The sequence below is a fragment of the Falco naumanni genome, chromosome Z, assembly GCF_017639655.2.
Source record: "Falco naumanni isolate bFalNau1 chromosome Z, bFalNau1.pat, whole genome shotgun sequence".
In the NCBI taxonomy this organism is placed as follows: domain Eukaryota; kingdom Metazoa; phylum Chordata; class Aves; order Falconiformes; family Falconidae; genus Falco; species Falco naumanni.
In genome coordinates, this window is record NC_054080.1 from 46,767,391 (window position 1) to 46,780,620 (window position 13,230).

Here is a 13,230-nt window from a genome sequence, read left to right on the forward strand (position 1 = left end):
CACCTCTGATCCTAATTATGATTACACCTGAGTGCTCCTACTGGTGTAGATCCTCAGACCTGCTAGTAGTTCGCTCTTTTTAACATGTAATTTTAGCACACAAACTGCTACTCTTGTTTAAATATAATACTAGTCATACAGCTGAAACTCTTTTCTTTACAATGCACTTCTACATTCAGTCTGTTTTAGTTCCAATCTGAACAAATTCTCCATAGTTCCAAACACACCATTAACACTACTTAAATGCTACATAAAACAGTGCATCATTTCTTAGTATCCCAGACACCCAACTGTCAAGTAAAGTCAGTTTCACTTGGGGGAAAAAAAAAATAAAATCCAATAGTGTTCCTGAACTTTATCAGGCAAACTTTAAACACAAATAAATATTCACAGTTAGGTGGATTTTTAAATGTCATTATATTTTTATATTATATATGCACAAACACACACACACAGAGCAGCTAGATTCCAAATGAAAATCATTGATTTAAGGACTTCTAACTTCACTTAGCTGAATGTGGAAAAGAGAAAGTCACATTAATAAAACGATGCTGAATGCCTGTATCTAGGCTGAGAAATCTCCTCAAAAAAAAATGTTGCCATTGGCCAGGCTCCTGAAGGCAACCTCAAAGCTTAATGTCTGGTCAGAGACCATGCCACCATGTGCAAACACCTGAGTTACTGTATATTAGAGACTCAGAAACAAGTCACAGCTACCCCAGGAAGCTCTTAGATGAATCACAACTGTAATCAACTTTGATGCTCCAAGGGTCAGCTTTCTTCAGTGTAGCAAACAATGCCATCAGTAATAGAGTAGCATCTGAAATGCTACTTCTGAGAAAATGTATTTCATTAGAAGTATTAATTGATCTTGTTTGTGCCTTATGAGGCTATTAAACACAGCAAATACTTGAAATGTGGCAAGAAACTATACACATGCTGAATATACACTGTTCTCCAATACCTAGAGAGAATCACATGGTTCAAACAGCATGAAGCCCTCACCCAACCAGCTCAAAATGTAAACAGACCTAAAAAGTCCTATTATAGGATAGTTACAAATAAATAACTTAATTATTTTTTTAATGAGGCAATACATTACCTTAAAATTAGAATGAACTCTGTTGTTATAGAAGATTCCTAGGGGTGTAAGCTCTGACTTGGTTTCAATGGCTAAACTATGAGAATCTCCTGTAGCAACCCTGTGGAACAAATACCATATTCCAGCATCCTGCAAGTAAGGAGAGAATGACATTCCTTGTAAGTGAGTGTGATACTACTATCAGTGCTGGTGGATCTAATTACAAAATAAGTGTATGCTAAGTTGAACCTGGATATTTTAAGTAAGGAAGCAAATAAGAATGTGTCCCAAACCAACTGTGCCCAATGGAATATATTTTTCAAAATAAAGTCTCCAAACAACTGCCTAGTAAGAAAGTAGAAGTTTGCAAAAGGCTATAGTCTAGTGCATAATATGCACTAAGAAGCGTTCTGCTTCTCAATGAAGCCATGTAACACCACACATTTAAGATCCTCTAATAATTCAAACCAGAAAAGTGTCAGAGTTAATGTAATTTTTGCATTTCAGTTATATTTCATCACACGCACTTGATCTTCCTTTGTTTATAATAAATAATACCATTTACAGTAAAATACTCAAAGCCCCTCCTCTCCTCCTTACTGTTACAATCTGACTAAGGTTTGTTCATTTCTGCTTACATCAGAATTTAATGACACAGCCAAAAAACACACAAAAGCTTTCAGAAGGGGAAAAAAGCACATCAAGAAGTCTGGCCAGTTGCAGAGCACTGTGCCAATAACATGCAGTAATAATTTCAGCATCTGTTCATTTTCTCTACTTCTTCAACATCCCTGCTCTTTATCTGCTAAGTGAGACCCAAAAGTTCCCCTTTCAAGCATATCTTGGTTCACTAGAGGTGGCATCATGACAGCAGCTGCACAGCAGATACCTACAAACATGAAAAAATATGCCTGACCACATGCTCTATGCCTTCATGCAATTATTTTTTTATTTTATAAGGCACATCAAAGGGTTAAACAGTAGGTAAAGAAACACTGCATACAGAGTGTTCCATCTCATGAAAAATAGTCATCATTATCCTCCTGTTCAAGAAACGTGGATAAAGCCAATTTTAAGCCAGCTTAGAAGAGTTCACGCATTTCACTCTGAGAATAGACTCATTTTCCAAGAGTCCTGGAAATTCTGCTTCTCTGTAACATATTCCCATCCATGGTGATGACACACTTTGACATTTCTGGTGATTAACAATTCCAAAGAAAATGTGGATGTTCCATTAATAAAAATACCAAAATATTACTTCACATATAATTAAATACAGCTCTGTGCTTGGCAGACTCAAGTAATTTTTTTCCAAAACACATCCTGATGCTTGGAAAAGTTTAATAAACTTAAAAGCTCCTTAAGTACTTGCAAGGATTCAGAAAAATTAAAAGTTCCCTGCCCCCCTTCCCCTCGCTACAGCTCCAATAAAAGAAACATCTATGAAGCTTACAACAGGCTTCATTGTGCCATGAAGGAGCTGCAGGGGGTGGGAGGGCAATGGAATTATTTTGTTTGCTTGTGAATTGTTACTACTTTATACCAGCAAAAGCTCTACAGTGCAGAGTTTGCACCAACACCGTTAAGTATTACAACCTAAAATATTCTATTGATTCTGTTTCTGAAACATAAGCTGTAGTCCCTTTATATTGATGTGTTTACATCCATGCAAGAGCAGCAAAACTTCGTAACATACATGCTTAGTCTGACCATGCACATTCTGGTAACAAAAGGAAGTGACATTTACTGGGATACACTCTGTAGGTAGAAAAAGACCTTTCAGGTTTTAAGCACCAGATCAAGGAAGCTGTTTCTTTTAACTTAGCTTGCAATGCTAAAACAAGGTGAAGATATATTACATAAAGCAGGCAAAATGGGAGGACATTACATGGGGAAGAGAAAAATTGATTTCATAAGTGTGTCCAGATCCTTCCTAGTGGTAGACAGTCAGCCAGAAGAGTTTGTCAATAAAAAAAAGGCAAAAAAAAAAAGCTGGCTGACACAAAAAGCCAAACAAAATTTTCTAAATTTTTTTATACTCTAGGTATTTAAACTCATTTAAATATTTTGAATCCTGTTCTCTCAATAACAGTTTATTACTTATTGGGTGCCTAAGAACACACTGACACAACTCATAGTCTACGTCTAGCACTGGAGCCTTTGAAACCACAAGAATCCTTCCTATCTTCCATTCCCACTGATGTCTTCAGGAAAACCCACACAAAACCACGCTCATCTCAGCCTCTCATTCAATGCAGAAGTAGAATAGACTCCAGCCCACTTCAGATTTACTTCACAAGCAGCTGTGACAAGAGATTTGCACTAATATAAGGTTCACAACAAGTGAAAACATACCAGCAGTCACTGATGGGAAACAAATGACTAATGACTGACAATAAAAGTGGTTTAGCTCTTTCTTACACAATGAACATTTTTTTACAGTAATTTTTCATTCTCCAGTGACTACAGCTATGAAGACAAATCTTGCAGAACAGTTACACAGTAAACTCCTGACAAGCTACAGAAAATACCACAGCCCTAATACGAAATGCACTAGTTCTTTGGAAATAAAACGATTTATTTCTACATACATACATACATGGACATTATTGTCAGGTCTATTAACTACAGAGGAAGAAAACTCCTCTGTTCCAGTCAGAACAAAGATTTCTGGCATCTCTTAAATGCATACCTAGACAAACCCTGCACTTGTAATGTCAATATACTGCCAAACATAACATATTCATACATAAAAAAGAAATATGTATGTATTTTCGGCAGTATAAATGTTACAGGTTTACAAACACCAGTGGCATGAGTAGTTTGTGTTGAATTACATCCATATGCCTCACCTGTGAACCTGCTGCTGCATTATTTATAAGATGATTGTTGGGATGAGAAATCCAGAATGTTGAAACTGCCCTGAAATATTATTCAGAAAGAAGTTATTATGGAAAAGCTCTAGCTCCTACAGAAGTATCTCCCCTTCATAATAAGCACATCAGAAAAAGCTAAAGTGATGGCTGAAGTCACTACTTCGCACATGAAATTAAAAAAAAAAAACAAAAAAAATCACAGAACCCCCCACATTTAGAAGTCAAAAATGCTTATTTTCTTAGTTCAATGCACAGTATTTTATTTCATGTTGTTCAGATACTCCCTGCAACGATAAATTGTTTTAAGCTTCTACCAGAGGTTAGCAATATGCAGAAAAACTAACACTGACAACTTGAGACCGTGCATGCCTTTACACAGAAGATGCAGCCTTAAAAGTCTGTTGAACAAGTATCATAAGAAACAACAATCTTCCTACAAAACAACTGATTTTTTTCTTTAATAGCAGACTAAACACTGATTTTTTAAATTTATTTTTTTAATACCCCTACTATATGAACTACAGTTCAGGTGTCTGCATTCATTAGATCATACATAAAAATGTTCCCATCAGCAGTTTAACTGCTGCAGCTGACTTGTTTTACTTTATCACCACAAAATACTCACATGCAGTCTGTGGCTGGCACTGGGACATAACTTCCATACACTTTATCCCTAATACCAATACACATGCTGCTGTTTCTATCTGTAGGAAGAAGAGTGCCTGGTTTTGTGACTAGCCCAAGGTTGTGGAACAAAGTATTCCTCTGCTCAATGCCATCTTCTGTGAAGAAACAGTGACCTAGTGTGTCATAGCCAATGGTGTCCTTTATCTGCAGAAAAACAAGTTCATTTGGTCAGTACCAATAGCATTCACTGAGATTTATTTGACAAGTACCATCTAGTTTTACTATCTTGGCACAGCTGCAGAGTGAAGCTTCACTATCAGCAGTTCAGACAATCCAAGTGTAGTTTTATTTATCCCCTATAAACACACTACCATGTCTGGAGAGCTTAGCTGTCTTGGAAGATCTGAAAAAAACAGAACAGTGAAATCTGTTCAAAATAAACTACTGTTTGCGTTTTTTCATTTATTTGTTGCAATTTAAAAAAAAAAAAAAAAAAAAAAAAGCATTGCCAAGCATTAAATGTGAAGGGAGGGGACTATTTTTGCTCTGAATGCTCTTTACAGCATTTACTTCACCACAGTATGTTTTACCTACCAGCAAGCCATTAGTTGCATGAACAGTCACACATCTGGAAAAGCAGTGATGAATGGAAAGACCTTCCAGGTAAGTCTTAAAATTATAACCTCCTTTTTCATCCACATCCCCACAAAGGTGAAAGTGAACAGGGTAACTTCCAATCTGCTGCTGTCCCATTTGCTTCAATTCCACATAGGAGAGATGAACAGATGTAAAATTTTTCAAAATCTAAAAATATGAGAAGTACAGAATGAATAATCAACGTTTGCTTTTTAACCAAAGGAAATTTAAGTTGATACATCTATACCAGGTGTACAAAAATTAGAGGTGCATAGCTACCATACGCCAACAAAATATAAGAACAATCTTTACTGTCTGGCTCTATATCCTGCCTTACAAAACAGCATCCTTCATAAATAAGCATAAAAGCTAAATCTCCATGTGGCCAAAACTGAGCAATTTTTCACCAGACATGCTGCCATGCTTTACTGTTTGGTCTTTACAGCTAGCATGTGAAACGCTCTTTACATATAACCACACACCGTACAAATAAACTGAAATCAGCCATGACAGGGCCTGTCTAGACTGTAGCTGTACCATCATAAAATCACAGAATAATAGATTCAAAGGAACCTGTTGAGATACCTGGTCCAATCACCAGATCAGTACAGGGTCAGCTTAAAGACAGCTGCTCAGCACATTGCCCAAGGAATATCTCCAGCCACAGAGACGCTTGTATGACATCTATTGGTTCTTCCCTTTCATCTTCCTGGTATCTAAGCAGAATTTGCCTTGTTGAAGTTTGGTCTCATTGCTTTTTGTCCTATCACCATGCACCTCCAAGAATTGCTCTGGTCTTTGAACCCTCCCCAGCACTTCATTAACTTACCTGTACTGGGTATTTATAAAAAAATAACCATTTTCACATGTACTTTGTCCTCTAGGGATATTAGTAATATGGATCATTTTTTCCTCCTCCTCTAATTGCACTCCTAAGAGGAATGGTCAAAACAAGGCATCCCTGAGATCTCCAACTCTTAACATTTAAAATCACTGACATAGTCATAAAACTACAAACCAGTGCCTCTCCTCACTGCCACCAAGCCTCCTTTATGCTACTGTCCCAGTGACGAGTAGAAAATCCAAGATGATCAAAACCCCTGAGGCCATTAACAGTTGCTAGTGCCTAGGCTCCCTCTGCTTGAGCACACAAGATTAGCATAAGCTGAAAATGCTTTTAGTGCTTAAGTCTAGGCTTGGCAGCAGACACGCAGCTACTCTCACGGTCTCCTGGGAACAGTTTAACAACTCTGATGACTCAAAATGCTTTCTGTTCTATCTTCCAGACATCTGAGGGGTCTACTGTATTTGTGCTATTCTGGCAATCAAATCAAGGTCACGGTCTGCAAGATTCACAGCTTGCCGTTATCTTCTTTCATTACACTACCTCAAACACAAAAAAGTGCCTTGGGCCCACCTACTTCTCTTCCACAAAACAAAAGCTGCCACACAGTAGGGGAAGGGCATATTTTCCTTCCCACTGTTATGTCCCCCACTATAAAATTAAAATCTGCATCCAACTGTATTAGAAAGAGAGATTTAAACTGTGACCAGCACATAATAAGAACAAATAAATTTGCATTTAAAATACAAGGCATCAGACTTCTCCAGTGACTGTGAAGAGCTGACACACTGCTGCTCGATCCTTTCATCTAAAAACATAAGTGAGTATGAGTTCAACTATTAGTTTCTATAATACTTCCTCTCAGCTTTCTTTATAGTAATGCAAGAAATTAGAAGCAATTTCCTTTACATAACTGTAGTGCTTTCAATTAAAAAAAATAAATAAATAACAAGCCACCAGCGTCCAACTCTGTTTCTCTCCTCTCTGTGCCTCTCTAGTGCACAGTTTCAGATGAGGCAGATCTCCAGGATGCAACACACATCATTTGCGGGAGGGAGAAAGGCAGTGGAAGGAGGGAAGACAGAGAAAAGAGATATCAAACTTTACTCTGTAATATTACAGGATGAACATGAATGGACATCACTTGTAAGGTTTAATCCCTGCCACACAACACAGTAATATGTGCTGGACACTCCTACAACATTTATGCATTGATATCCCTTCCTCCAATTCTGCAGACTAAGTCTTGATGAGTTAAATCTAATTTTGGCAAAGCTGACAACTAAGTCATTTTGACACAAAGCAAGTGTATGAACTCAGGTTCTTTAGTTTTTCAAATCACTCCAAATTTAGCATTAACCTTTTTGTCCTCAGTATGCCTTTACATAACAGAAAGCTACTTTAAAATGTTTTTCAGACCTTGATGTGTCCACCAAATGTATCGTAATTGAAGAACTGACACTCCTTTTCACGATAGCAGGTATTTTCTGTCTCCCCTTTGATTAAAATGTTCCTTGCAAGAACTCCAACTTCTGCCCTCATGTCCACTCCATCGATAACTTCTCCAATGTGAGGAAACTGAGGAGTTTCTGTCCAAAAACAATTTTGAAGGGTGGGGGTGGGGAAGAGTTGTCATTGGTTAAAAACAAAACTGACTTATTTTATATGAGCAAGTTAATCACAGCAACAAACTCCATGCGTTCTAATACCCTAACGTGATGTTCTCTCTTAGCTTTTCTTATGCTATGACAAACAAAAAGCGCATAACTATTAAAGACTATAAACACTAACCCAGCTGACACCATGCGAATTTCCCCCTTCCAGATGGTGGCTGACTCATTAACAGTTAAGCATCTTGCAGGATGACGAATCAAGTATGCTACTCCATGTTTCCTTCCATGACAAACTACCGTCTATGTATTTTTCATTTTAGTAAGACAACTAATCCTAAACAAATCCCAATGTTTTATTTACAAATGCATCTTAATTTCAGCCCAATCATTTGTGAACAGAATGGATAAACCCCAAAAGTTTAAAAGGAAACCAATGTATCTAGAAAGCTTTTAATGAAACATAAATGCTGATTTACTTTAGAAGACGACACTGGCTGCTTAATCTGTTCTGAAGAAAAATTAAGAACTGAAAATGAGGCTAAAACACCTTTAGAAAAAATGTGTTCAACCTCTCTCAAAGAAAAAATGATTTGCTTTCCTAATTAAATTTGCTCTTTCCTAAACAGCTATTCTGAAGATGCATAAAGTAAAATAAGGGAAAACAAAATACTCTGTTGTTACACTGGCTTTCCAAAGAATAAACCAGTTTCTTATCTGTCCATACAAGCTGAGAAAATCATCTGGTCCTTTAAATCTTGAAGAATGTATTTATTTTAATAAAATATTCCCCACCCCCTTTTCTTTTTCCATGTATTGATTCCCTGAATACACTGTTGCTATCCCTTCAAAGCTTACAAAAGATACAAGCCTAAACTGGTCATTACCACCACAATACGAGGCAGAACCAAGAGCAGTTTTAATTCTGTACCTGCTGTTGAAGATTTAAAAAGACAACAGATGTCTGTAAATGGGATTGCAATCCTCTTCCTGAAGGCTTACCTATTTTTTTTCCCCCTATATTTAACTAGCATATATAGACCAAGCTAAGACTGAGTTACTAGGACTCCTACAAAACAATACTTTTTAGTTTCCTTACTACAAAGCAGGCCAATATAGCTAAAAAACTCATCAAAAAGTAAAAGAAATAATTTCAAGACTGTGAGTTCTTCAACATGACAAGGGTGCCATTCTACAGAAAAGTCATTCTTTGTGGAACAAATATATAGGCTGGTTTGGGGATTTTTTTTAAACAGTATCCATTACTATGACAAAGGAATCTTGATATTGGGGGTGAAAAAAAGAAGATGGGCTAACTCATCTCCTTTAACATCTGTAAAAGATATATATATAGATATATTTCAGATAGCATTTATTTAAAAAAAAAAAAAGCCAAGATTGTATTTTATGCCATATTGTAAATCTTAAATCCTTTAAAAGCAGCTGCTTTTTCACAGTACATGATTTCTAGATGAAACAAAGTTTGCACATAAATTATTCAGTGGTGACAGAAACCTTCTTAAACTTTGTACTGCGACTTTCAAGTTAATCTTGCTCTTCAAAATACTGCCCAGGAATTGCCATGCTTGTGTCATGCTTGATGGCACTAATTCAGCTCTGGGGCTTCACACACCCTGGTATTCTCTGATGTGTAACAGGATGAACTTAGATATGCTTTTTCCATATCTGGGACATCACAATGCAGTAAAACATATCTGAACCATGCTGAAGAATGCTGTGGGATGCAAAACTGCACTGCAAAGTGGACATATAAACTGGGAGTCCCTTAAGACATCGGGGAACAGGAAAATTTGAGGGTTCATAGAAAACTTCCAAGAATGGAGGAAGAGTGGTTTGAGGAAGAGGAAGTCACACCATACAGAGGCAAATGGGACAAACCCAGATTCTGAAGAGCACTGATCAGCTGCTGCAAACGAACACTGCAAAATAACACCAGTTTGTGCTGCAAACACCAGAGCCCACCATAAGGGAGCAAGAGGGGAAACTCAAGACTGGAGGCTGGTGGACCAGCAGGGAGGAGGGCGCTGGCACAGAGCGGGCATGGAATGGCAGAAGGAAAAAACAGACACGGGCAGAGCTGGGGAGCCAGTCCCACAGGAGGCTCTCATGAAGTCAAGCAGAATGACTCAGATGATAAAAAGGGAAATGGTCAACAACATGCATGACCGTATTGCACATAGCACGCCCAAAGGAAAAACAGATTGCAACTACTCAGGGATGTTCTGTGTGAGCAGGGGCTTCAAAGTGCCACTTATTTATAACAGTTTTGCTGGTGGGGGGGTGGAGGGGGAACTGAGGAAAAGGAGGGACAGGAGTGGGAAGACAGGTTCAAAAGATTGCCATTTTCTTTTTACTTCCCTTCTTTTTTTCTTTCTCTTTTTTTAATAACAGAAAGATATTATAATGATAACACTTCAAAAGATGGGAAGGGTACCGAAGGCAAAGGAAATGGTAATGACCACTACAGCCATTCAAGCACGTACAAAAAAAAAACTAGTGAGAACACAGAAAGGAGCCAACACAGGAAAACAAGCATAATCCTCTTGAAAGAAAACTAAAGCATTCAATAAGCCTGGGAAGAAATGAGAAAGAAAAGTTAATATAGTAAGCTGTGAGGCAGACTTGACATTATACAGAACAACTTCATAGCAAGAAGCGCACCTTCCTGTATATGTCAACAAAGCAGTACAGAAATAGGTTAAAAGGCTGTTCTTTACTGCTCCCACCGAAACGGACTACCCAGTGTGTACTACTGTGAATATGCATTTCACAAGGATCTTCAAGTGATGACTGCTCTTGTACCTTTGATTTTGACCTGATGCTTGGTACACTCTGGGCAGGGAAGGAGAGTGAATTCCTCTGTCTGATACATTGAATAGTCTGTGCTTGCGACCACAATACGGTCTCCGTGCTCCCAACTACTAACATCATCCAGAAGATTCAGTATCACTCCACCTACAGCTTTCACCTGGAAGCCTGAAATTGGGACGCCTAATTTAAAAAAAAAAAAGTAAACACAATATAAGATTATATTGACCTTCACATGAAACCATCTCCAAGAAGATACAAATAAAAATTGTATGAGATTTCACAAGCTCCAAAGCCCTTTGAAGTACAATTCTGCTCTGAAATGTACTGTGAGATACCATCACAACCTACTTATTTGGTGGATCTCAAATAAAACAATGGGGGGAAATGGAATTAAGTGTGATAGGAAAAATCTATTAATTTAAAAAAAAAAACCACACCACCCCCAATATCAATTTGTAGGTCCAGCTACATCTACTTGTTTTCTGCCATTTAAAACTCTACAGATGTAATCAAGGATCTTGCAAAACAAAGTAGAGGGACCTTCCTTTTTATGGACAAATAATAAAATAGTTTGGCAGGCTACGTTAAACACACATGGCATTTCACTGCCTTGTGATGGATTTGCATAAGTTCAGCAGCTCTTGCTAACTCTTCACCCTAAATTTACAGCACTGGCAAGTAGAAGATATATTTCAAAAATCCACAATTCACCAAGATAAAAGTCTATACATTTTATCAGGCCATAACAAACAGCAAAGGGGTAGTATCAAATGGCTCAATTACATAACAAATAAATATCTGAATACCTTAAAAAATTCTTGTGAGGCAAATAATTGCTTAGTAATTCCAGAACCAGAAATAGATGACTGCTCATAAAAAGCAAAACTCAGATCAAAGATATCTTAAATACAAAAACAAATAAATGATAAAAGCAAATGAGTGACAGGCCTTCCAGGCTCTTTATACCCAGATTCAACTTGGTATGAGAAAATTTGCCTAAAGTTCAGTAACAGTAATAGAAAATTTTAACAAGAATAAAACATTTATCTTGGCTTCTACCAAGTTTTCTTTTTAAGATCATCATCAACATCTCAGAAGCTTAGATTTACAGCATACATGACTGAAAAATTACTAATAGGAAAAAAAATAAAGAAATCTGTTTCAGCATTTTAGAAGACCCTTACGTCTATCTAAACACATCCAAAATGAAGACTTTTAAAGTTAAGCTGTTAGCATTCTGTACACAAATAGATTGAGAAAATAGGTTGTACTTCATCCTTCATACCTCATACTTCATCCATAGCAAGAGAAAAAACGAAAATAAACAAATGAAACTTAAAGCAGCACACTGAAATTTAAATTTCAAACAACAGCTCTAGTGAAAAAAAGCATACACAATATTTTCTCTTCTTCCTCAACTGCAGGGTTTCACAAAACACTTTCCTACCATCGTTCCATTCACTGTAAGCTTTCACAACAAACTTCTGACCATCCACTGTGAAAAACTCTTTCTGAGCAAGTGCTTTCCCACCGGTGCTGTGATTTTCATAGTTTCTCACTGATTCATTACAGGAAGAATTTCCACCACCTATGACACCAACAAAAGCCCAGGCTTGCCTGTGAAAAACAAAAGTGAATGTTTAAATATAATGGTCCTTAACAAATTCTTCCAAAACAGGTAAAGGACAAGACAAAGATAAAAAAAAATATCTTTTCCCTGTTCTTTCAAATTGATTTAAAAATATAACTTCAAAATGTAGAAGAAAAATGGGTAGACCTCATTGAAAAAGAATGCGGTTTAAAAAACGCAGGGTGTCCTGTATATAAATTAGCAAATACACGAACTCTTAATGGAGACGACTCTCACATACATTTTTAATACAACATTCAACAACATACACCCTTCCCAAAAGCAAATTTCAAGAAACATGTGACAAAAGAGATACAGGATCCTACTCCCAAATAGCTCCACGAGGGCACAGAAGGACTAGGAGCAAGCACCAGTGGCCCTGCTGTTGCCTGCTGCTGTCACGATGCCATGGCAAGCAGTATTCCACAAAGTGGCCGGGAGTCCCAGGGGACCGCATGTGCATCAGGCCCAGAAGGATGGACACAGCCAGCATCAGTCACTGGTGATCACTGTACTGGATGGGTGATACCTTTTGAATCTTTCAGGATGCTCAGACCCAACCTTCGCATGAGGGATCAGCCATGTTTCTGATGGCTGAGACCAAGGATTTTTGCTTTTTGTCCTTGCTGGCTCTTCCCTCAGCAGGACACCTACTTGGCTGAGCACCAGCATGGAACAGGGAAATGTCCTGGATGTACTTCCCATCCCTACAGCTCTGTTCAATGCATCCAAGTTTTTGGAAACACAAAACTAATCACGTGCCACAGAAAGCTACCACCAAGTTCAAAACACAAGTCTACTATTTTGCTGTGCTTTACTGCTCTACAACGCCATAATTATGTGTGCAGAGGAAGCAGTCAAGATCATTGATTTAAAAGCCAAAAACTTTTGCATCAGTAAAGTTGAATCATTCACCCCAAATTAAAAGTGTCAGCTGGCTAGACTGTAGTCTGTTGCTCATGACTGATTCAAAGGCAGATAGTGACACCACCTTCAGTTCAGATGCCTTTATTTCAGTCCCCTGTGCATACAGGGCAAGCCTTTCAGTAGCAGTAGCAAACAAGTTGAACGTCTCACATACCGACATTTAAAAT

General features: G+C 37.7%; 1 protein-coding gene across 5 annotated transcripts in view; it reads right to left on the bottom strand.

The window, feature by feature from the left end:
- CEMIP2 (cell migration inducing hyaluronidase 2) overlaps positions 1-13,230 on the bottom strand; it is a 58,433-nt gene that overhangs the window by 16,699 nt on the left and 28,504 nt on the right. For 4 of the 5 annotated variants that reach the window (XM_040579401.1, XM_040579398.1, XM_040579400.1 and 1 more), the window contains exons 5-11: positions 11,954-12,123; positions 10,498-10,686; positions 7,484-7,653; positions 5,179-5,388; positions 4,583-4,788; positions 3,934-4,003; positions 1,103-1,231 (exon numbers count right to left, since the gene is read on the bottom strand). In XM_040579401.1, the coding sequence (XP_040435335.1) occupies positions 1,103-1,231; positions 3,934-4,003; positions 4,583-4,788; positions 5,179-5,388; positions 7,484-7,653; positions 10,498-10,686; positions 11,954-12,123 (1,144 nt within the window). Of the gene's footprint in view, positions 1-1,102; positions 1,232-3,933; positions 4,004-4,582; positions 4,789-5,178; positions 5,389-7,483; positions 7,654-10,497; positions 10,687-11,312; positions 11,386-11,953; positions 12,124-13,230 lie in introns of those variants that run through there. The other variant, XM_040579402.1, reaches the window with a different exon arrangement.